This window comes from Hyperolius riggenbachi, chromosome 3 (assembly GCF_040937935.1).
Source record: "Hyperolius riggenbachi isolate aHypRig1 chromosome 3, aHypRig1.pri, whole genome shotgun sequence".
Classification (NCBI taxonomy): domain Eukaryota; kingdom Metazoa; phylum Chordata; class Amphibia; order Anura; family Hyperoliidae; genus Hyperolius; species Hyperolius riggenbachi.
In genome coordinates, this window is record NC_090648.1 from 468,093,088 (window position 1) to 468,116,707 (window position 23,620).

Here is a 23,620-nt window from a genome sequence, read left to right on the forward strand (position 1 = left end):
AAAACCAGAACCGGGCAGAGAATCATCACGAGCAGTGGTCACAAGCACTGGACTTTCAAAAGAAGGCTTGGACTCAAACCTAGAAATCTCTGTGACAATAATATCATCATTGGCTACATATGAGTGAAGCTCCACCAGAGCTGCAAAAGTAGTCAGCACAACAGCCATACCTACTGCAGTGGGCAACACTTCAGAAGGACTTGGGGGGCAGGAGACATCTCCTACAAGTTTCGCACCCTTTGGGAGGAACTTGGAGGTCTCCAGGACATCAGACAAGACCTCAGGAACATCATTTTTCAAGTTTTCTGAGAAGGATTCTGAACTATCCATGTTACAGGGCAAAACTTGAACTTTATTTTGTGGACAGGGTAGATGTCCCAGGGAAGGTTCCACCATAAACTGAGACTGAATTTCATCATCATGAGCGGAATGTACAGGAATATTTACTGGAACACACACTGACTCCCTAACTTTAATCTCACTGCACTCAGAATTCTGTGTAGCAGTCAAACTAGCTTGCAACTCCAAAACTGCAGAAAAACAGGTGAGTATAGTAGCAATACCTAGACGAGCCTCTAGGGACACTGCAGGAGACTCTAAACAAGGCCATATTAACTCATCCAGAGTACAGGGTGCAGAATCAGCATTTTCCTCAGAACAAGAAAGGGACTCACAAATGTCAGTGCGAGTGGAGATCATGTTTTCATTCATGGTACAGGGCAGATTCAGAGAAAGCTTCTCTGGGCAAAGCAAAGAAGCTTCAGCATCAGATTCGCAAAACCGAAACACTGTCTCACTCTTAGATTCGGCTAACAATGTCAAATCTGAGAAGTCAGAACGCAAAACTTGCGAATCAAAAATCGCTTTAGGTTGTGAAACTGACGCTTCCATAGCGCAAACCTCCGCAATCTGCGGGGCAGACTGTAAGGCGTTCAGGACAGGAACACTGGAGCAACTGTCACCAGGCAACGGGCCCTTACAGGTGTGAACAGGGTAAGACAAAGATGCATTTGCAGTAGAAATAGCGACAACATCAGGAAAAACTTTATTAGACATATTAATTTTACTTTTGATGCTGCATAATTTAGGAATTTTCCCCATAGCAGGATCACAGATGGAAGATCTTAAAGATCTGTCTCTAAATGACAAGGGGTCCCACACATCTTTTAGAAAACTGGCACATCCATGCCGATCACAATCTGCAGGAACATCCGAGAAACAGGCATCAGATCGCACAGATTAAAACTGCACGCAGTCAGGAGAGAATCCTCCAGGATTCGCACAGGAATCAACCACAGTGGCACACCCACTCATTTCAGATCGCACAATGTCAAGACTCTCATGCTTTACCCCAGAAAGGCAGGAACAATCATCCGGCAACGATGTCTCTTTATTGGAATCAATTGATTGGTGTGTGTGCAACTCATCCAAAATCGTCTGCCATTCATAAATCACCAGATCCACATCACCCTCGTCACATTCATCGGAATCAATCAAAAGGTACATAGAATCGAGACAATCATTCAAGACATCTTCGCTTTTTGCAATGTAAAAATCGCAAAAGGCTTTCCAATCAAAATCAAATTCCTCCATCAAGGCCCCAATGTCCCATGAGGCAAATGGAGGTTCAAACAGGCCAGTATACAGATAATCTCCATATGGGTGGAGTTCAGGAACAGGAACAGATTTTTTAACTGCTTTAATATAGTGTGCGATCCTACCTATAATAGGATCCACATAAGCTTTGGATTGGGGCAAAAAACCCGGAGACTGAGTAACATCATTGTAAACATCATTATCATACTGAATGGTTTTGCACATTTCAGACTTGACAGAAATAACCTCTTTATTTGTGGTTGCTATGGGCAACGAATCTTTTGGCTGACAAGCCAAATCAGCAGATTGGCCTGCAAGCACCAACTCATTAACATCTGATAATGACAGAGAAAGGTTGCATAAGCTGATCTGATCAGCATTTTGCACAGCAGGAAAAAACTCATCTCTAGTTTCAGAGTCCAGTATCTTAAACCTCTTAAAGATACAGGACCCATATTTGACCAAATCGTACAAATCGGAAATTCCCTCTACACTGGGAATTTCAGTTTGGCTGGTCATACTGTAACGATTGTGGAATTCTCTCCGTGATCAGCGCACAAGACGTGCGCTGACACTGCGGAAATCCTCCACAAGCATGTAATTTGAGGGAACCCAGCAAAAGGTGCAATGCACCTGTAGAGGGAAATTCCTGTCGGCAGGTGGAGCTGTGGAGTGCAGAGAAACAGCTCCTCTGCCCTGCCACAGACGCAAGACAGGAATTGCACGAAGGGAATAAACGCAGGGCAAGGTAGCCCTGAAGGAAAGAGAGCAAAGCGACAGAGGGTATGTGTGTGCACCAATCTAGTCGCCAACCCGCGACAGTGCATACACAACCATGAAGAACAGGAGAGAAGGCAATCGCCAGAGATGGCGATTGCTAACAGCGACACAAGACTGAATAAGCACAGATGAGGAATGTATGTATGTCCACCAATCTAGCCGCCACCCTGCGATGGCGGACACACAACAAAGGAAACCAAGTGAGAACGCAATCGCAAGAGAAGCGATTGCGAAAGAGAATGAGCACAGGGACAGATTGTATGTGTGTGCACCAAACTAGTCGCCAACCCGCGACGGTGCATACACAACAGTAGATATGAAGTAGGAACGCAATCGCGAGAGAGGCGATTGCCAGAGGTGACACAAGGCTACAGCAAGGCAGAGCACGAGAGTAGCAAAGGCACAGCAAATCATACAATGAGAAGATAAGGAAAATAACAAACGCTAGCTAAACGCGAACACCGCACTCATTCGCAACAGTGCACGCGTTTATGCGCGGTCTCCGCGTGATAAGCACAACAGAGACAAGCCCGCCTAACTAACCACCGACAGACAAACATGAAACAGAGGACGCGAGCGCTTGCTTAACGGTTACCTCACCGAGCCTCCAGCAAGTGTTCGTAGCAGACAAGACAGATACACGAAAACAGGAATAAGTGAGAGATAGGATACACAGCACTAGCGCAAGAGGCTAGTGCGATCCAGGAAGACAGAACAGAAGGATCCACAGCACTAGCGCAAGGCGAGTGCGATCCAAGTATAGAAAGAGAGATGGAGATCAGAAGGATCCACAGCACTAGCGCAAGGCGAGTGCGATCCTGGCAAGACAGGCAGATGAGATAGCTAGTAGCAACCGCTGCTCTAGCTATATTCCAAGAACAACAGATCAGAACGACTTCCCGTCGACCACCGCTGGGACAGGACAATCGCAACAGACAAACAAAACAGATATGCAATCCTAACTGCACTAGGGAACCTGCCTAGTGCAGTCCCAGGAATTACTCTAAGCTAATCTTCAAACAAAGAGCAAGGCTGACACTCCAAGAGTGTTTCACAGGACTAACCCTTATGACAGCCACTTACTGTGGAATCACATCGTATATATAAAGCAAGCCTACAAAGGATGTGGCTAGGCAATTTGCATGACAAACGTATGCAAATTCCTCAGCAACAGCAAGCTGCAAAACTGACAAAGGGTCTCTCTTCCAGAGACCTGCAGAATGCAGACCTGAACAGTGGTCAAAAGTCTGCCTGCCTGCGCAGGCAGCCGAGCAGATCCTCACAAGGTGCTTTTGGTCTACTTATCTGTGTCAGATAGCTCCTATTTAAGTGATTTCTTGATTGAAACAGGCGTGGCAGTAATCAGGCCTGGGGGTGACTACAGAAATTGAACTCAGGTGTGATAAACCACAGTTAAGTTATTTTTTAACAAGCGGGGCAATCACTTTTTCACACAGGGCCATGTAGATTTGGAGTTTTTTTTTCTAACTAAATAATAAAAACCATCATTTAAAACTGCATTTTGTGTTCATTTATGTTATCTTTGACTAATAGTTAACGTTTTTTTTGATGAGCAGAAACATTTAAGTGTGACAAACATGCAAAAGAATAAGAAATCAGGAAGGGGGCAAATAGTTTTTCACATCACTGTAGGTAGCCAGATTACCCCTCCCCCTTCCCTCCAGTATAGGTAGCCAGATGACTTCTCCCCCTTTCCTCCAATATAGGTAGCCTGATGACCCCTCCCCCCAGTATAGGTAGCCAGATGACCCCTCCCCCCTTTCCCTCCAGTATAGGTAGCCAGGTGACTCCCTTAATACCCAACCCCTTCAGCATAAGTAGTCTGCTCGCCTTCACACCGCAGCAGCCATCCGTGTGAGGGCACCTATATCTGGCTATACTGGGGGCACCTATACCTGTCTATACTGGGAGCACTTATACCTGTCTATACTGAAGCCACCTCTATCTCTACCTGGCTGTACTGAGGACACCTACAGTATATCTGGCTATACTGGGGGCACCTAAACCTGTCTATACTGGGAGCACCAATACCTGTCAATACTTGGGAGCACTTATACCTGTCTATACTGAGTGCATCTATGCCTCGCTATACTTGGGTCACCTGTGCATGACTATACTAGATGCACCTATACCTGGCTATACTGGGGGCACCTATATGTGGGGTGGGGGGGAGCATCCAAAGTTTCACAGGGGGGCCCAGTGATTTCTAGTTACGCCCCTGCCTGCCTTAACTTGTTTTTAAAGAGACACTGAAGCGAAAAAAAATTATGATATAATGATTTGTATGTGTAGTACAGCTAAGAAATAAAACATAAGGAGCAGAGACATAAGTCTAATATTGTTTCCAGTACAGGAAGAGTTAAGAAACTCCAGTTATCTATGCAAAAAGAGCCATTGAGCTCCATGACTTTCAAAGTCGCAGAGAGCTCGGTCTTCTGAAGCTTATTATCTCAGGTGTCTGGCACTGTATTGTTTTTGTTTCTGCGGAGGACAGTTCAAACGTTCTCTAGCCTGCTCTGTAAAATCATTTAGAATGCTGAGCAATGCGTAAACTGCAAATATTAGAGAATGATACAATGTTATAAAAAAAAACACAACTATATAACTGAAAATAAAAATGAGAATATTTTCTTTGCTACTAATATTCTAGTAATTATCCATACTACACAACCAATTCATTGTATCATTTTTTTTCCACTTCAGTGTCTCTTTAAATGTTAAAGCAAAAATGTTGGCTTTGCAAAATATAAAAAAGAGAATATCTGCTTCACCAGTTCATAGATTCTCATCTTCTCCTCAGTGACGTCCATCTGCTGCTCACTGCTAATCTGTCTGAATCACTATGTTCAGGGATGTGGGCATGCAGGGGGAAGATTGCTTTATCAGCTGAAGTCATGCTATCGACTGTCTGATCATGGCTTCAGATTGACAGGGAAGAAGGAGTAGGAAGTGACCAGGCACCAGGTGATTGCTGAGAAGGTCATGAGGATCTGTGAATTGTGACACCAGTTATTTTCCTTTAGTACTCTAATTACTCTAAAAAATGTACTTCTGAGTAATCTGTTAAAGCTCAGTTATCTGTCCCATTGGAGGTAAACATGTGGCTTTAATATGTAACTCCACACACAGCCTCCCTCACAGTTTCTGCCTCATTCTTGGTGGGAATATGAGCACACACCCCTCCTCCCTCCTCCTCCACTGCTTTTTTCCCCTCCACATCAAACAGTTTCACTTCCTTGTCTGTGACAAGCCATGGCTTCTGCTGATCTGAGGAAAGAGCTGGACTGCTCCATTTGCCTGAATGTTTATACAGATCCTGTTATGCTGAAATGTGGCCACAACTTCTGCCAGGTCTGTATTGATCGTGTGCTGGACTCGCAGAAGGGATCTGGAAGATATTCCTGTCCTGAATGCAGAGAGGAGTCTCAGGAGAGGCCTGCTCTGTACAGAAATATAGGATTCCGGAACATACTGAAGAACTTCCTCTCTACTGAGCCTGACCAGGAGGAGTGCAGGGTCTTCTGTACTCACTGTGTAGACTTTACAAGATTGGCTGTGAAGTCCTGCCTGCTCTGTGAGGCATCTCTGTGCGATAAACACCTGAGAGTCCACAGCAAGTCTCCAGAACACATCTTGTGTGACCCCACCTCTAACCTGGAGAGCAGGAAATGCCCCATCCACAAGAAGACACTGGAGTATTACTGCCGCCTGGATGCTGCATGTATCTGTCTGGCCTGCAGGCTGGATGGAGCACACAGAGGTCACCAAGTGGAGATGCTGGAGGAGGCCTCAAACAAGAAGAAGAACCAGCTGAGAAATTTTGAACAGAAAATTACCACAAAAATAACAGACATTAAGAAAAGAGCTCAGAATCTGCAGAAAAGGCAGAGAAAAGCACAAGAGAAAGCGGATGGTGAAATAGAGAGAGTCACAGCCCAGTTTAGAGACCTCAGGAGACGGCTGGATGACTTGGAGAAAATAGTGCTGGGTGACATCACCAAGCAGGCAGAGCAAGTGTCCAACGCATTTGATGATACCATCAGGCAGCTGGAGGTAGAGAAGGACAAGCTGTCCAGGAAGAAGCGTCACATTGAGGAGCTGTGTAACATGACTGACCCACTGACTGTCCTACAGGAACCAGACACAGGTGACTTGTGTGAGACTGAGGATGGGGACAATGAGGACGGAGAGAGTGTTGTTGTACAGGGGGTTGATCTGAATGTAGCTGACTTGCAACACACATTATACACGGGGTTATATGATATAATGTCTGGTGTACAGAAACCCATCAGTATACAGAAGTCTGCAGGAATACTGTTAGATGTAAACACTGCTAATAATCATCTACACATATCAGATGACAGGAAGACAATATCCTGGACCCACATATACCAGAATCATCCAGGTACAGCAGAGAAGTTTAGAGATCACCCGCAGGTGATGAGCAGTAATAGTTTTTCCTCAGGGAGACATTGCTGGGATGTGGATGTCAGAGGAGCACGTTACTGGACAGTGGGGGTGTGTTACCCCAGTATAGACAGGACAGGTAATCGTTCACTGATTGGATATGTTGATTCTAATGGAGGTTATTCCAAATCCTGGTGCGCTTACAGATCTGATAATTCTTGCTCAGGTGATAATTTCTCCATTGATGGCATGAGGATATATTTAGATTATGAGGGTGGGAGAATCTACTTTTATAACCTGTGTGACCCCATCAGGCTATTACAGACATTCTCTGTTAAATTCACTGAACCGCTCCATGCAGCATTTTGGGTAAACCATTATGGTTGTATAAAGATAACCTCTTGAAATCATAAGGTGAGAGAATTGATTAGTTATGAGCATTATTATTTTCTCTTGTGTACATAGTGCTGACACATTCAGAGGACATTAAAGTTTACCAGATATGTATTAAAATAAGAAATGTATACATACTTGGGGCTTCCTCCAGCCCCCTTTAGGCTGATCCATTCATTTCCGTCTTCCTCCACCGCCTGGATCCTCCGCTATGAGTACTGGTAATTCGGCCAATTGTCGCAGGCGCAATTCAACTCATGCATTTTTGCTCCCCTTCCCTCTCCATAGAGCACAACACGCTGCTCAGCTGGGAGCTGAACAGCATGTCTGTACAACAATTACTCCAAAACTGCCTGCAAAACTGTCATGTTTGCTACAAATACAAATCTTGCATATTGTACATCACTTTAATCACATTCCACTTTTTGCTAATAATAAAGAAGAAAATTTTGCTGAAATTAAAACAAATTTTAGCCCTTTTTTTATTTTAAAGCAGTAGGATCAGCCATACTATTCTAGGGGAAAAAAAACACATATATAAGTAGATAAATACTTGATCTACTTACATAACACATCTATTGTACTGTCCATGTTTTGATTTCAGTGAATGTTATATAGTAAATGACGACAATTCTGTTCCTGGTGGGAATCATGTCTTTTGCCCACAGTAAAGGCTAACTCGTGATGTCATTTCTGCCCTTTACTTTTTTGCTTGTCTCCTCCAATCGCTGAGTCACCTTAGCCTTGCTTGTAAACACAAGTGATTAGAGGATCAGGTTTCAGATAAGCAGCAGGCAGGGAAATAAAGGGAAGAGGAGGAATATATTATAGATTAAAAGGACCCCCAGCATGCAATTCTTTGGCATCGACTACTAAAGAGCCAGTGCTCCTAAGGTTTCTGATAACTCCAAATCATAACAGCAGAAAACGTTTTGAATGCAGGATTAGCATCTTTATCACTTAATACACTCAGACCAGTTGCAGTTGAAATTTGATTTTTATGGTGACGATACCGCTTTAAATCAAAGAGAATCCGTAGGAAAAAAATGTGTCCCTTGGCGGTACTTACCGTGGGAGGGGGAAGCCTCTGGATCCTAATGAGGCTTTCTCCGTCCCGGCGCTGTCAGTCGCCGAAAATCTGCTGGGACTCCAGGATCATCACAATCCTGTGTGAGCCTCCCACAGACGCAGTAGCGGTTTTCCTTCAGGCTCAGGCAGAAATAGCAGAGCCCGATCGGATCTTCTCTGCGGCGCAGTAGAGCAGATCCAATGAAGCTTGGCTATTTCCACATGAGCCTGAAGGAAAGCCACTACTGAGCCTGCGCAAGGCTCACACAGGATTGTTAAGATCCTGGTTGCAGCTGAGCAAGGAACTGTTGTAGCCCTGCAACCCCTGACTGGGGATAGAGCTGGATCATGCACAGGGCAATCAAGCCAGGTGCCTAGAGCCTGGTGAGTGTCAAGGGGCTTAGCTGCCATCAGCTGTGAGTGTTTGTCCCCACCTTACCTTACCTGGTGGGAAAAAGGAGAAGCCAAAGATGCTATGTTCCCCAGAGCCCTATTTTGCCTTTAAAGAGAACCAGAGATGAAGCACCCTCTTGTATTTTACCTTATAAATCAGTGGGAACATGACAGTAAACACCTAATCTGCTCTTTGTTTCATTGTTCTCTGTTTAATCTGACTGTTATCACCTGTGATAAAAATCCCGGACTGAGCATTCAGTCTAGCTTTGCTATGGAAAGATTATAGCTGAGTCTGTCTTCTCTGATGTCTTTTCAAGCCCAAGCCTGCCCCCTTGTGGCTCTGCTACAATGACTCAGCTATAATTATTCCCTGCAAAGCCAGACTGAATGCTCAGTTCGGGATTCTTATCACAGCTGATAACAGACACTTTTAGCAGTGAGGATGAAACGGAGAGCATGGTAAGTGTTTTCTCTAATGTTTCCACTGATATATATGGTAAAATACACAAGGGTGCTTCGTCTCTGGTTCCCTTTAAAGGACTTACGAGGTCAAAAATCGAAATTTTTATCTTAACCTGTTTATATTTGATTCCATAGGGGAGTTCCACCGCGCCCTCCGTTCTAATCCGCCTCAAAAGTATCCTTTTTATTCCCCCCAGGCTCGACCCGACCCCACAGCACGGGTCGTCTCCTATGCCACATTCAAGATGGCCGCCGCAAAGATCCGCGGCTGCGCAGTACGCATGGCGGAGAGTGCGGCTGCGCAGCTCTCCGCCCTCGCCCAGCCGCGTACTCGCTGTCAGTGTCCTCCTAGTGTGACAGCTGGCGCACTCACAGCGAGGGCGGAGAGCTGCGCAGCCGCACTCTCCGCCATGCATACCGCGGATCTTTGCGGCGGCCATCTTGAATGTGGTATAGGAGACGACCAGTGCTGTGGGGTCGGGTCGCAGCCTGGGGGAATAAAAAGGATACTTTTGAGGCGGATTACAATGGAGGGCGCGGTGGAACTCCCCTATAGAATCAAATATTAAACAGGTAAAGATAAAAATTTCGATTTTTGACCTCGTAAGTCCTTGTACCTGAGATGGAAAAAAATAAACAAAATATATATACATACCTGGGGCTTCCTCTAGGCTGATCGCTTCCTCGCCATCCTCCTCTGCCGACTGGATCAACTGCAATTCCGACCCGAAAGTCCTTTAGGGCCAGTTGGCGCAGGCCAGCCACATTTGCTCATGGTGCTACCATCGCCGCGAACAGTCATGCGCAGAACGCCCCAGACTGGAGGATTTTGGGGGGAACTGCGGATGATCCAGGCAGCGGAGGAGTATGGCGAAGGGGGATCAGCCTGGATGGGGCAGGAGGAAGCTCTAAGTTTGTATAATTTTTTTAAATACCTGTCTCAGGTTCCCTTTCATTCATCTCTGACTGGGGGACTTTAAAGAGCTTGGGCCCCTTGGAATAATTAGCCGGTTCAACGCTATAGACATGTTGCCTAGAAAAACAATTGAGCCTATACAAAATCGGCATCACATTACTGTTTTTCCCGCATTTCACATTTCTGAGGAGTGATGTTCATGTTATTATGGCTTTCACCTGAAGACTGGCAGACAATATAGCCCCATCAGCACCATCCAGTGGCCAAACCTGTGCAACTCACACTCTGGACTGCTAAAAAAAAATAAAAATGTCAATAGCTAGAGCGGTGATCCTCAAAGTTATCTACGGCATGATTGGGGGGGTGGGGGGAGGGGGAAATCAATACCTAGATTCAGTGTTAAGTTTTTCAACATCATTTGTATATTGAGCAGTCTGAAGAATGTTGATGCAGCCCTTAACTGAAAAAGTTTGGGGACCCCTGAGCTAGAGGGTAGATCAGTAGACATGAAGTATGAACAGTTTGCATGTGATCATATTTATATTCAGTACAATAATGCTTGTTGTGACCTAAGGATTTCAGCAATAAATCCATTTGTATGATTAATACTGTCATCATTTTATTCTTTTTCTATCTTACCCCCTTTGTCACCCAGAACAGCACTCCCTTGATAATTTGACTGCAAAACTTGCTTTTATCCCTATTGTACCTTCAAGTAAGGCTGGAGGACCACTGTATTGCCAAAAATTGTGAAATTTAAAATCCATGTTCATGCATATGTTTAAAATGTACATTTGTATAAATTACGTTTCTCCTGTGCAGTTGTCACTTATAGGAAATAAATATGGCAGCCTCCATAATCTCACTACAGTTGTCCGTTAAAATTCTGATGGATCTGACAGTTTTGACCAGTGCATCTCCTCATGGGGATTTTTACGTTTTTCTTTATTTCCAAACGCACTTACTGAATGGCAGTTGCTCAGTCCAACTACGAGTACAGTGTGCAAATGAACAGGCAGGCTGTCTGGCATCATTGTATAAATCCTTTCCAAGGAATGCTTGTGTAAAGAAATACTGGGACTCCCCCATGAGGAAATAGTCTAGTTTAAAACATGTCAGATTTTTACATGGCCTGTGGAGTGGGTACAAAAAGCATCCAACTCCTCAGTTTATGAAACCACACCGACTCCAGGTACTTAACTCCGACTCCACAGCCCTGGATTTTTATTCCTACTCTAAGCAATAGCGACATAGGAGAAAAGCATTATGATTGCATTATTATCTGGGAGACATTCACTTATAAATATGTGTACAGATGTATTTTACAATTTTCCACAATACAGTAGTGGCCCTTTAATGCTTACGCCTCCCACAATCACCACCTTAACAGTGAAGCCTCTTTCAGATGGATGGCTGAACTGCATTTTTGGGCAGTTCAGCCTCTTGTCTGCCGACCATGAGTGCCGGGTACATAAAAAAATAGTGCAATAAAAAAATGGTGCATGGTGAAGACGTTACAGTTATGTTCATAGTTACGTTATTTAACGTTTTAAAACAAAAATCGTTAAATAATGTTACCAGGGGCGTAACTATAGACCCTGCAAAAAATGCAGCCTCGGGGGCCCAGAAGCTACAGGGGGCCCCGTCCTGAGAGACTGACAACTAAGAGCAAGGCGAGAAAAAAACTTTCTGCTCTCTATACAGTTCTAATGACTGCATCTGCTCAGCCACTGATAAGGAATAATATAAAGATTTGTAGACAGACCCTTTTCAGTGTGCAGCAGGGTCTTACAGCACCAGCCCCCAACCTCTCTACTCACCAAGTGCTGTGTACTGTAGTGATGCTGGAGAAGTCTGCAGAGCCAGTTCTGCTCCATCAGAGATGGACAGAGTGAGTGTAATAAGCTGTGGCTTGGCACACACTTGTCTGTCAGGTTTCTGTATGCGTTTTCTGCACACTTGATTCACTAAACCGTGATAACTCAAATATTACACCTTATCAAAGATATCACACCTTATTAAAGTTAACACGCCTTATCAGAGTAGCACAGCGAGCACTGCAAACCCGCAGCCTCAGGGCAGGACAAGTGCCATTGCCAATTAGCAGGCATAAGTTCGTATCGCTCGCTATGCTACTCTAATAATGCACATTAACTTTGATAAGGTGTGATATTTTTGATAAGGTGTAATATTTGAGTGATCACATGTTTTATCACATAAGCTAATGTAATTGCTAGAGAAAATGCTCCCATTGCTTCACTGTTGTCTGTTTTTATCTGCACGGGAAACACACATTCGAGTGTGCACTAGCCACATTGGTTCTTAGTTTACCTGTGGAGAAAGCGAGGGGGGGGGGGTTGGTTAGTGGTGTTTGGCGGGAGGGAGCCCCATCCGAAGTTTTGCAGGGAGGCCCAGTGATTTCTAGTTACGCCCCTGAATGCTACTATGAACATTTCAGTTGTTCAGCACATCAAATCGATGTGCTGTTAGTAAAATATCGGTAGGGTTTACCGATATTCTACTGTCTTTGAACAGCGGGCGCTCCATAAGGGCTCTTTCACATTAGAGCTCATGTCCTGCGTTTTGACGCAAAGTCAATACTTTGCGTTTACCAAGCTAAAATGAAAATCCATAGACTTTCATTTTACCTTTCACATCCGACGCTGCGTTTTGGTGCGTTGCGGTTCAAAGCACCTGGGAGCTTTTAATCGTTCAGATTCGCTAATCATTGTCACACCACAACTTCCTGGCGTCCACGGCGCAGATCATAATGCTTGCAGGAAATCGGCTCCTGCAAGCGTTATGTAGTGTGAAAGAAGCCTAAGGGCTCTTTCACATCAGAGCTGGCGTTGGAGAACGCTCAACGCATACGTTTTGATGTGTGCGTTTTTCATGCATTTTTTGTGTGTTACGTTGCGTTTTTACAGCAATGAGTATGCATTTTATAATCCGTTACAGCACACAGGAAAACGCAGGGGATGTGATTGTTTTTTTGACTTTCAGCTGTAACTGTGTGCGTTTTAAAAACGTCTGCTCTTCTTGGAGCTTGTGTTTTACATTGATTTACATTGTAACCGATAACGCAAGCGTCGTACGATTAAAAGCTCCGGGGAACGTCGAAACACAACGCATAAAAACGCAGCATTAGATGTGAAAAGTAAAATGAAAGTCTATGGACTTTCACTTTACCTTGGAAAATGCAAACTATTGACTTTGCGTCAAAACGTCCAAAACCAGCTCAGATGGGAAAGAGCCGTAAGCAGCTGCGGCAGGACTGACTTACCTGAGCTTCCATTGCTCTGCAGCTATTGGCACTCTCCTGCTTATATTGTAGTCCTGTCAGCAAGCAGACTTTGCAGGATGAGGATCGACACAGGCTGGCTGTAGCTGTAATGAATACAGGAGGCAGGACGGTGCGCTGAGAGTCCATAGTTTCTCCATGTTGGAGAAAATTTTTATAATTGCTCTAATGGAATAATCAAACAAAATTATCTAATCTAAAAAAAAAAAAAGACAAAATTGTACCATGTATGGGCACCATAAGTTCTAAATCAATCCTTCAATTTGACACCGTGTGTGTGTGTGTGTGTGTGTGGGGGGGGGGGGGTGCATAGGCTTACCGCTCCTCCATTCTCTAGTTCTGCCTCCCGTTGTGAGGGTCCTGGTCAGCGCCCTCTGCTGCATTTGGGTGCCTTGTGACTGCGCCAGCTCCTCTAATGATAAATAATATTGCCCAGTCCTGTCCTCCTGGCTACATGACTTCACACATGCACAGCGGTCTGGGGTGGAGAGTGCGTGTGGCGGTACGTCTTGGTGTGGGAGTGCACATGTACAGCACTCTGGGTCCCTGGCGAGGGTGGTCACTATTCATCCCATAGTGCACCATCACTACCCCTCTTATGGTATGTACCACCATTGCTTTATTCATTCATGCAACCACCAGCTGACTGATATATGTATGTGTCATGATCGCTTCTGCAGCATGTACTGCTGGCTGCAGAGGTACTGCAGCCAAGCAGTTCTGGTTCCTTTGCATGCATTTGCTAGCATAGTTCTGAATGCATTGCTTGTGATAGTCTGTCAGCTAGGGAATGGTAATCAAGCCAGCCTGCTTGTGACTGATTACCATTCACCTGTGTGGAGATTTGCATCTCTGCTCTCATTGGATGACTTCAGTATAAAGGTTTGCTTCCTGCAGGCATGCTCCGCCCATCATAGTTTTCAGCTTCAGCTCGGTCTAAGCTGTGACTGGGTCCTTTGATACTGTGAAATATAGCCCTTGTCTTGTTATGTTCTAGTTCAGTTATTCTGTGGAGCTATGTTATATATTTCCCACAGGGACATATATATGCACTCCTTCTAGTATAGAGATTTTGTATTACCTAGCCTTGTTCGCTGTTATTGTTCCTGATTCTAGTCAGTATTACTTGCTTACGTTATATATCGGTTCATCGCCGATATATACATATTCTAGTCAGCATTTGTTATTTTCCTTGTATTCGTGCTACGGTGATATATCAGTGCTGCTGATATATACGTACTCAAACTGTTTATATTCTGTGTTCAGCTAGTCAGTTTTTAGCACGTTTTGGTAGATTGCGCTTAGCATGATCACCCGTGCTTAGCTAGTCCTGTCCTTGTGAGGTAGCCATTGCTGCGGTTGCTATTGGTTACCTCACTCTTGTCTTTGTGAATGCTTTCTGTCACTAGATAGTGATTAGATTAGCAAGCATTCATTCTGTCAGCCTCTGCCCTCCTAGTCCTGTCCTTACGAGGTAGCCATTGCTGCGGTTGCTATTGGCTACCTCACTCCAGTCTGTCCTGTATCTGTCTTTATGTTTATTATTGCAGGAGCAGCGCAACATCGCACTGCGCTGCCATTGCATATTATCGGAAGCCCAGAGCTGCAGTCGCTCTGGGCAGCCTGTGTAGCCTCTCCCATTATCCAGCTCTTAGCTTTATTGTGCTTGGTGGTCAGACAGTATGCCCCCCCAGCATTACAGTATGCCTGCCTTATTGCAGTATAATCTAAATATTACCTGATTGTCACTTCATCCATAGAAATGCTGCAAAATCTCTTTTCAATCACAAATACTTCTCACTTCAGATTCCCTTTAAACAAGTGTACCAGAGCTGGTGGATAAGCAAGAATCGATACTTACCCAGGGCTTCCTCCAGCCCCATAAGCACGTGTGAGTCCTTCGCTATCCTCCCGCGGTCTGCCGTTCAGCCGCGATCAGCCACAGTAACAGGCTAAGCTGCATCAGTGGCCTTCTACGCATGCGCAGACTTCCTGTGCATGCGCAGAAGGCCACGACTGGCGCGGCTGAGCCTGTTTCTGGGGCTGAATGTTAGATCAAGAGATGGGGAGGTGAACAAGGATCCATAAACTTGGTCACTCCCAGAGTGTACCTCAAAACCTTTGGCGCTAGAGCTTTTTTGTCATGCTGCCCCTATTTTTTGTAACAGCCCCCTCCCTGAAACTATTTAAACCCAGACTGAAAAGCCACCTGTTTATCCTGGCATTTACGGACTTGTAGAATTGTTCCTCTGTACCACAATTTACCTATCAACCAATTACTGGACTAAGCCTTGCTGATGCAGTTCGAGTCCTACTGGAAAAAAGCGCTTTACAAATATTGTTGTTGAAAAAAGCACTACCCCAGAAGTGATACACACCAGGGTAAAATACTAGTGTGGGGAGGAATCAAAACATTTGAAGCTTTTATAGCTGCCGGTGTACTTAGTGATAAGGTCTTCCTCACCTCTTGTCACTGAGGGTAAAAGAGTCATTAAAAACTGGAAGGGAGGGATTTATCCCAAACAGGAAAACAGATTGCAATAAAAACCTTATTGTATGTCTAACTCCTTTCTAGTTATGGACTTACACTTTAAATTAAACAAGCTTATTTAAAGTATATCCAAGGCAGACCTCGGGTACTAAAACACATTCTTGCCTAAGAAGAGTAGATCCTATAGTGGCCTCCCATGTCGTCCTCCCTTTTGCTGAGCGTGGACTCCCCCTTCGATGAATACTGAGAAGGCACAAACTCTTTATGCACAGCCTGACGAGCCCTACTGTGTCTGCGTCAGTACGGCCGCGTCTGCACAGTAAGCTGAAGACGCTCATGCAAGAAGACGAGCACGGCCCAGATGTTCCGAGAGGCCTGAAAAAGTTGGACATGTGTACACACCTTAAATCTAAGTGAATGCTTTGTCAACTGAAGTTATGCTACTGACTGACCTATCATGGCTTCAGATTGACTGGGAGAAAGAAGGAAGGAGTAAGCAGGCACTAGGTCAGTGGTTCTCAAACTTTTCTGAGTCAAGGCACACTTGATGACTCTGTCAAAAACAATTACCAAAATGCACACTCACCATTTTACGTATTGTCCCCTCTGTCCTCCTTTGTGTCCCCGTTTGTCCCGTTTCCTCCTCCCTCCCCCTTTGCGTCCCCGTTTTCTCATTTGTTCCATGTCCTCCTATGTCGCCCTTTGTGTCTTCGTTTGTGCCGTGTCCACCTCCACCCCAGGCGCCACCCCTCAGGCGGCACATCTGGGGGGGCTGCACCCGCCTGTCCGTGGGTGGGGGGGCCGCCCGCCGAGCTGGAGGAGTAGCGGGCAGAAAGGGGGTATTGGGCCTAGCAGTGAAGTCGGAACCCCCCTCCCTCGCCTGGGTCCCCCGATCTGCGCTCCCCTCCAGCTGTAAATAGTTAAGTACCAGTGTATAGATTAAGAGGCAACGGGCGGGGATCACTCACCTTTTCCGCGTTCCAGCGAGCGCTCCACTGACGTCACTTCCTGCAACGCCGCCCACTGTATTGTAAGTGGACGGCGTTGCAGGAAGTGACGTCAGTGAAGCGCACGATGGAACGCGGAAAAGGTGAGTGATCCCCGCCCGTTGCCTCTTAATCTATACGCTGGTACTTAACTATTTACAGTTGGAGGGGAGCGCAGATTGGGGGACCCAGGCGAGGCCCAATACCCCCTCCCCACCGCTAGGCCCAATACCCCCTTCCTGCCCGCTACCCCTCCAGCTCGGTGCCCCCCCCACCCACAGGGGGGGGGGGATTTTGGCCGGTGATTTTTTAAAATTTTGCCTCAGGCAGCAAAAAGTCTAGGGACGGCCCTGCACCCCCCTTTGTATCCTTGTTTGTCTCCTGTGTGTCCTCTTTGTCCCTCTGTGTCTCCGTGTTCTCCTTCATCCCCCTTGTGTCCCCTGTGTGTCTCTGTGTTTTCCTTCATCGCCCTTTGTGTTCCCTTGTTTGCTCTGTGTCCTCTTTCGTCCCCCTTTGTGTCTCCGTGTCCTACTTCATCCCCCTTTGTGTCCTTGTTTGCCCCCTGTGTCCTCCTTTGTCCCCCATGTCTTTCTTTGTTTACTTTTGTCCTCCTTCATATCACCCTTTTGCTACCTGTGTGCTCCTTCATGTCCCTGTTTGTCCCTTGTATCCTCCGCTTCTCCCTGCGCAGGGTTAAAAGCAGTGGAAGATTGCGTGTTTCAACTGATCCTGGGAGCCGGCGGCAATTAGAGACCTCTTTTTCACTCTTCCCCCTAGTGCTGGTTGCATGTAAGTAGGAAAATCTGGCACTAGGGGAAGAGTGAGGGACAGGAGAAGTTCCTATTCACCATGGATGGCCTTGGATCAGGTGAGAGACAGCATCGTCAGGAGAAATAGAATAGGGACACGTGCCTGGGATGGAAGCCCTTATGGCACCACTAAGCAGTGCTCACGGCGCACCAGTGTGCTGCGGCACCCAGTTTGAGAACCTCTGTGCTAGTTAGTTGCTGAGGATGTCATGAGGAACAGTTATTTTTATTTATTATTTTGCAAAAAAACGTAAAGTTAAATGTATTTAACCACTACCCGCCATTTTTAAAGAGAGTGTTTTTTTACTTACCCAGGGCTTCCTCCAGCCCCATAAGCATGGATGTGTCCCTTGCCGTCCTCCCGCAGTCCTCCGTTCAGCCACTGTCAACTCCGGGTACGTGGCTCAGTCGGACTCAATCTGACTGAGTGACGTCAGCCGGGGCCTTCTGCGCTTGCACAGAAGGTCCGCCGCTGACGTCACTGAGCCACTTATCGGGTAAGATTGTGGCTGAATGGAGGCGCTGAGGAGGACGGCGAGTGACACATCCATGCTTATCTGGCTGGAGGAAGCCCCGGGTAAGTAAAAAAAATAGCAGGAAGACTCAGCTCTGAGTCTCTTTAAACATCCTCTTGGTCCCTCTTAACTCTTATCTCTTCCTCCCCACCCCCACTACTGTGGGAGACTATTGTTACAGTTACGTTAGGGACTCTGATTTTTTACAACGTATGACATGAGGGCATATTACTGTTATATTTGCATATATGGGCTTGTAATAAGTGACGGACGCAAAACTGAAAAAATGCACCTTTATTTCCAAATAAAATATTGTTGCCATACATTGTACTAGTTGTAATAATCGGGACTAATGGACAAATAAAATACATGTGTCTTATTCCCAGTAACACGTTTTATTTGAAAGCTATAATAGTTGAAAACTGAGAAATAATGATTTTTTTCCCATGTTTTTCTTATTATTACTATTAAAATGATAAAGTTATTGGCGAATGAAATGGACGAGCACTGACAGGTGAAAATTGCTCTGGTTTGTTAGGGTCAAAACCCCTTGGGAGTGAAGTGGTTAAAATAATGTTCAGGTCCCATTGAAGGTAAACATGTGGCACACAAGTTAATAAGTAAATCTGGACACACAGCCTCACTCACAGTTCCCCCCTTATTCTTGGCGGGAATATGTGCACTTGCCCCAACCCCCTCCTCCCTCTTCTGCCTTTTTCCCTACACACCAAACCATTCCACTTCCTTGTCTGTCACAAGTCATGGCGTCTGCTGATCTGAGGAAAGAGCTGGACTGCTCCATTTGCCTGAATGTTTATACAGATCCTGTTATGCTGAAATGTGGCCACAACTTCTGCCAGCTCTGTATTGATCGTGTACTGGACTCACAGGAGGCATCTGGAAGATATTCCTGTCCTGAGTGCAGAGAGGAGTCTCGGGAGAGGCCTGCTCTGTACAGAAATATAACACTCCGAAACATACTGAAGAACTTCCTCTCTACCGAGCCTGAGCAGGAGGAGAGCAGAGTCTTCTGTACTCATTGTGTGGACTCTCCAGTATTGGCTGTTAAGTCCTGTCTGCTCTGTGAGGCGTCTCTGTGCGATAAACACCTGAGAGTCCACAGCAAGTCTCCAGAACACGTCTTGTGTGAACCCACCTCTAACCTGGAGAACAGGAAATGCCCCGTCCACAAGAAGACTCTGGAGTATTACTGCCGCCTGGATGCTGCATGTATCTGTCTGGCCTGCAGGCTGGATGGGGCACACAGAGGTCACCAAGTGGAGATGCTGGAGGAGGCCTCAAACAAGAAGAAGAACCAGCTGAGAAATTTTGAACAGAAACTTACCACAAACATAACAGACATTAAGAAAAGAGCCCAGAATCTGCAGAAAAGGCAGAGAAAAGCACAAGAGAAAGCAGATGGCGAAACAGAGAGAGTCACAGTCCTGTTTAGAGACCTCAGGAGACGGCTGGATGACTTGGAGAAAATAGTCCTGGGTGACATCACCAAGCAGGCAGAACAAGTATCCAATGCATTTGATGATACCATCAGGCAGCTGGAGGCAGAGAAGGATGAGCTGTCCAGGAAGAAGCGTCTCATTGAAGAGCTGTGTAATGTGATTGACCCACTGACTGTCCTTCAGGAACCAGGCACAGGTGACTTGTGTGACACTGAGGAGGGGGACAATGAGGGCGGAGAGAGACTTGATAAGCATGGAGGGGATCTGAATGTGGCTGACTTCCAACACACATTATACACGGGGTTATCTGATATAATGTCTGGAGAAAAGAAACCCATCAGTATACAGGAGTCTGCAGGAATACTACTAGATGTAAACACATCTAATAATCATCTACACATATCAGATGACAGGAAGACAATATCCTGGACCCACATAGACCAGAATCATCCAGGTACAGCAGAGAAGTTTATGCATCACCCTCAGGTGTTGAGCATTAATAGTTTTTCCTCAGGGAGACATTGCTGGGAAGTGGACGTCAGAGGAGCACTCTGCTGGACAGTGGGGGTGTGTTACCCCAGTAAAGACAGGACAGGTGATCAGTCACCGTTTGGATATGTTAATTCTTATGGAAATTATTCGAATTTAAACAAGTCCTGGTGCGCTTACGGATCTGATAATTCTTGCTCAGGGTACAAAATCTCCATTGATAGAGTGAGGGTATATCTAGATTATGAGGGTGGGAGGATCTCCTTTTATAACCTGTGCACCCCCATCAGGCTATTAAAAACAGAGTCTGTTAAATTCACTGAACCGCTCCATGCGGAATTTTCGGTAAACCATTATGGTTGTGTAAAGATAATGACTTGAAATCATGAGGTGAGAGAACTGATTAGTTATGAGCTACATAGTGCTGACACATTCTTAGAACATTACCGGTATTTTTTGCCTTATAAGACACACTTTTTTACCCCAAAAAGTGTGTGTGTGGGGGGGGAGGGTAAAACTCTGCGATTTGCATACGCGTTAATGCGATCGCAACGCGAAAATGCATTTAAAAGGGGCATTTTTTGGTGCCCCTTGTAAGGTGAAAAATACAGTAAGTATGTCAGATACCCCCTCCTATCTCCCAGATATTACCTGTGTGTCTGAGTTGCTCATAAACTAATGTCTCTACCAACATTTACTTCTGTTCCATCTGTCTGTTCATCTCTTTAAAATGCTAGTGTTTTATACTTTAGATATACTTGTTTTAAATATCATACAGTAAGGTGCTGATTGCATTACAGTACTGTGTATAGGTCTGTTTATATTGACAATTTACTTCTACTATGAATGGCACCGGGTGTTAGTGCTGGTTCACACCACCGGAGCTTTATAAGTGCCAGCTATTTCAAATGCTCTTGCTAATACAATGCTGTGGGTGATTTTTAAACATAACATTACATAATATTACAAAACATAATATTACATTAGCAAGAGCATTTAAAATCACAAGCGCTTAAAAAAGCTCTTGCAGTGTGAACCAGCCCTTGCTCTGTGCTAAACTAGCCACAGTGAGTACCAGTCCTAGCCACATCCCTTCCCTTTGTCTCCACTGCTTATCATCTATCTGCAGCTGTTATCAGCACTTCAGCTCAGAATAAAGGTAGCCATACATCAAGCGATGATGGGCAGATTCGACCAACAGACAAGTCTCTAATTGAATCTGATTAGAGAGGGGTCTGTCGTCTGCCCATACACTGCAAGCCAATTCCCGAACAATTTCAGCAGGAAATCTCTCAGGAATCGTCCGAGCCCGCTTCCTCGCCGCTGTTGCACTAATGCATGTGTATGTAATGTGTGTATTTATACATTACCTGTCCTGTGTCGCGGTGCCCATCCCTCTTCTGAATCCCCCGCTCTTCCATAGCCGCATGCTGCCGCTGTGGCGTGTGATGTCACACGCACCGGCGTGCTATACGCCAGCAGCGTGTATGGGGCTAACAGAAGAGGGGGGATTCAGGAGACGGACGGGCACCGCGACACGGGACAGGTAAGGTATAAATGCACACATTACATACACATTTATACATTGTGGGAATAATGCCGGGAGCTTTTTCGTGTTCATCGCTTGTCCCAATATTGCACACCCAACCAGCCACGATGAGCGGACACCTTGCAGCATGTCTGAACGATATATGCAATCAGTGTCATCCCAAAATTGGTTGCATTGTCAGTCGGGCATGCACTTGGCGGCGCCAATTTTCATCCGATTCCAATTATAATAATCAAATCAGATGGTCAAACAGCTGCCAAGTTGCCTGATGTATCGCCACCTTAGTATCAAGTAAGGATCCAGCACTTTACCCCTCTTTAACTCCACCCTCAATAGCTGCCACATCCTTTCCCTTTGTCTCCAATGCTTATCATCTCTCTGCAGCTGTTATCAGCACTTCAGCTCCTAATAGGTATCAAGTAAAGGATCCAACAAACAACCTTACTCCTCTTTAAACTCCACCCTAAACAGCTGCCACATCCTGAAGCTGTGATTTCTTTCTTTTTCTTTTTTCTTTTTTGTTTGCAGGAACTTTAAAGGTGGCCACTAATGGTCCAATTTTTAGAGAAGAATCATTCAAGCGACCAGATAAATGTGATCAGAAATAACATGTTGTAATCGCAACCAATTATAAAAAGTTTTTTTTTAAATCAACAACATTGTGATTGCCTGATTACTTTAAAGGGAACCTAAACTGAGAAGGATATGGATTTTTCCCTTTAACCACTTGAGGACTCAGCCTTTACCCCCCCTTAAGGACCAGCGCTGTTTTTTCCATTCAGACCACTGCAGCTTTAACGGTTTATTGCTCGCTCATACAACCTACCACCTAAATGAATTTTGGCTCCTTTTCTTCTCACTAATACAGCTTTCTTTTGATGCTATTTGATTGCTGCTGCGAGTTTTACTTTTTATTATATTCATCAAAAAAGACATGAATTTTGGCAAAAAAATGATTTTTTTAACTTTCTGTGCTGACATTTTTCAAATAAAGTAAAATTTCTGTATACATGCAGCGCGAAAAATGTGGACAAACATGTTTTTGATGAAAAAAAACCCATTCAGTGTATATTTATTGGTTTGGGTAAAAGTTATAGCGTTTACAAACTATGGTGCAAAAAGTGAATTTTCCCATTTTTAAGCATCTCTGACTTTCCTGACTACCTGTCATGTTTCATGAGGTGCTAAAATTCCAGGATAGTATAAATACCCCACAAATAACCCCATTTTGGAAAGAAGACATCCCAAAGTATTCACTGAGAGGCATAGTGAGTTCATAGAAGATTTTATTTTTTGTCACAAGTTAGCGGAAAATGACAGTTTGTCACAAAAAAAAAAAAAAAAAAAAGGTTTCCATTTCTGCTAACTTGTAACAAAAAAAAATGAAATCTGCCATGGACTCAACATGCCCCTCAATGAATACCTTGAAGTGTCTATTTTTCAAAATGGGGTCATTTATGGGGTGTGTTTACTGTCCTGGCATTTTGGGGGGTGCGGAATTGTAAGCACCCCTGTAAAGCCTAAAAGTAGTCATTGCACTGTGGGCCTCTTAGCGCAGTTTGGCTGCAAAAAAGTGTCACACATATGGTATCGCTATACTCGGGAGAAGTAGTACAATGTGTTTTGGGGTGTATTTTTACACATACCCATGCTGGGTGGGAGAAATATCTCTGCAAATGACAATTTTTTGATTTTTTTACACACAATTGTCCATTTACAGAGTTATTTCTCCCACTCAGCATGGGTATGTATAAAAATACACCCCAAAACACATTGTACTACTTCTCCTGAGTACGGCGATACCACATGTGTGGCACTTTTTTGCACCCTAACTGCGCTAAGGGGCCCAAAGTCCAATGAGTACCTTTAGGATTTCACAGGTCATTTTGAGACATTTGGTTTCAAGACTACTCCTCACGGTTTAGGGCCCCTAAAATGCCAGGGCAGTATAGGAACCCCACAAATGACCCCATTTTACAAA

At 45.0% G+C, this 23,620-nt stretch overlaps 2 protein-coding genes across 3 annotated transcripts; both read left to right on the plus strand.

The window, feature by feature from the left end:
- Nucleotides 1–5,649: 5,649 nt before the first annotated feature.
- Nucleotides 5,650–7,209, plus strand: LOC137562411 (E3 ubiquitin/ISG15 ligase TRIM25-like). Its single transcript, XM_068273752.1, has one exon. The coding sequence runs from the start codon at nt 5,650–5,652 to the stop codon at nt 7,207–7,209; it is 1,560 nt and encodes a 519-aa protein (XP_068129853.1).
- An 11,686-nt stretch (nt 7,210–18,895) lies between these two features.
- On the plus strand, nt 18,896–22,478 carry LOC137561704 (E3 ubiquitin/ISG15 ligase TRIM25-like). Of its 2 annotated transcripts, none has more exons than XM_068273049.1 (2): nt 18,896–20,055; nt 22,168–22,478. In XM_068273049.1, the coding sequence occupies exons 1-2, from the start codon at nt 18,903–18,905 to the stop codon at nt 22,245–22,247; spliced, it is 1,233 nt and encodes a 410-aa protein (XP_068129150.1). In that variant the 5' UTR covers nt 18,896–18,902; the 3' UTR covers nt 22,248–22,478. The 2 variants fall into 2 exon arrangements, with proteins under 2 accessions (XP_068129150.1, XP_068129151.1); XM_068273050.1 differs by having other exon boundaries at nt 18,896–19,797.
- The last annotated feature ends 1,142 nt before the right edge of the window (nt 22,479–23,620 follow it).

Coding starts and splice junctions, on each gene's coding strand:
- LOC137561704 (XM_068273049.1), top strand. CDS start 18,903: ATGGCGTCTGCTGATCTGAGGAAAGAGCTGGACTGCTCCATTTGCCTG. Junction 20,056..22,167: donor CATAGACCAGAATCATCCAG/GTACAGCAGAGA, acceptor TTTTGTTTGCAG/GAACTTTAAAGGTGGCCACT.
- LOC137562411 (XM_068273752.1), top strand. CDS start 5,650: ATGGCTTCTGCTGATCTGAGGAAAGAGCTGGACTGCTCCATTTGCCTG.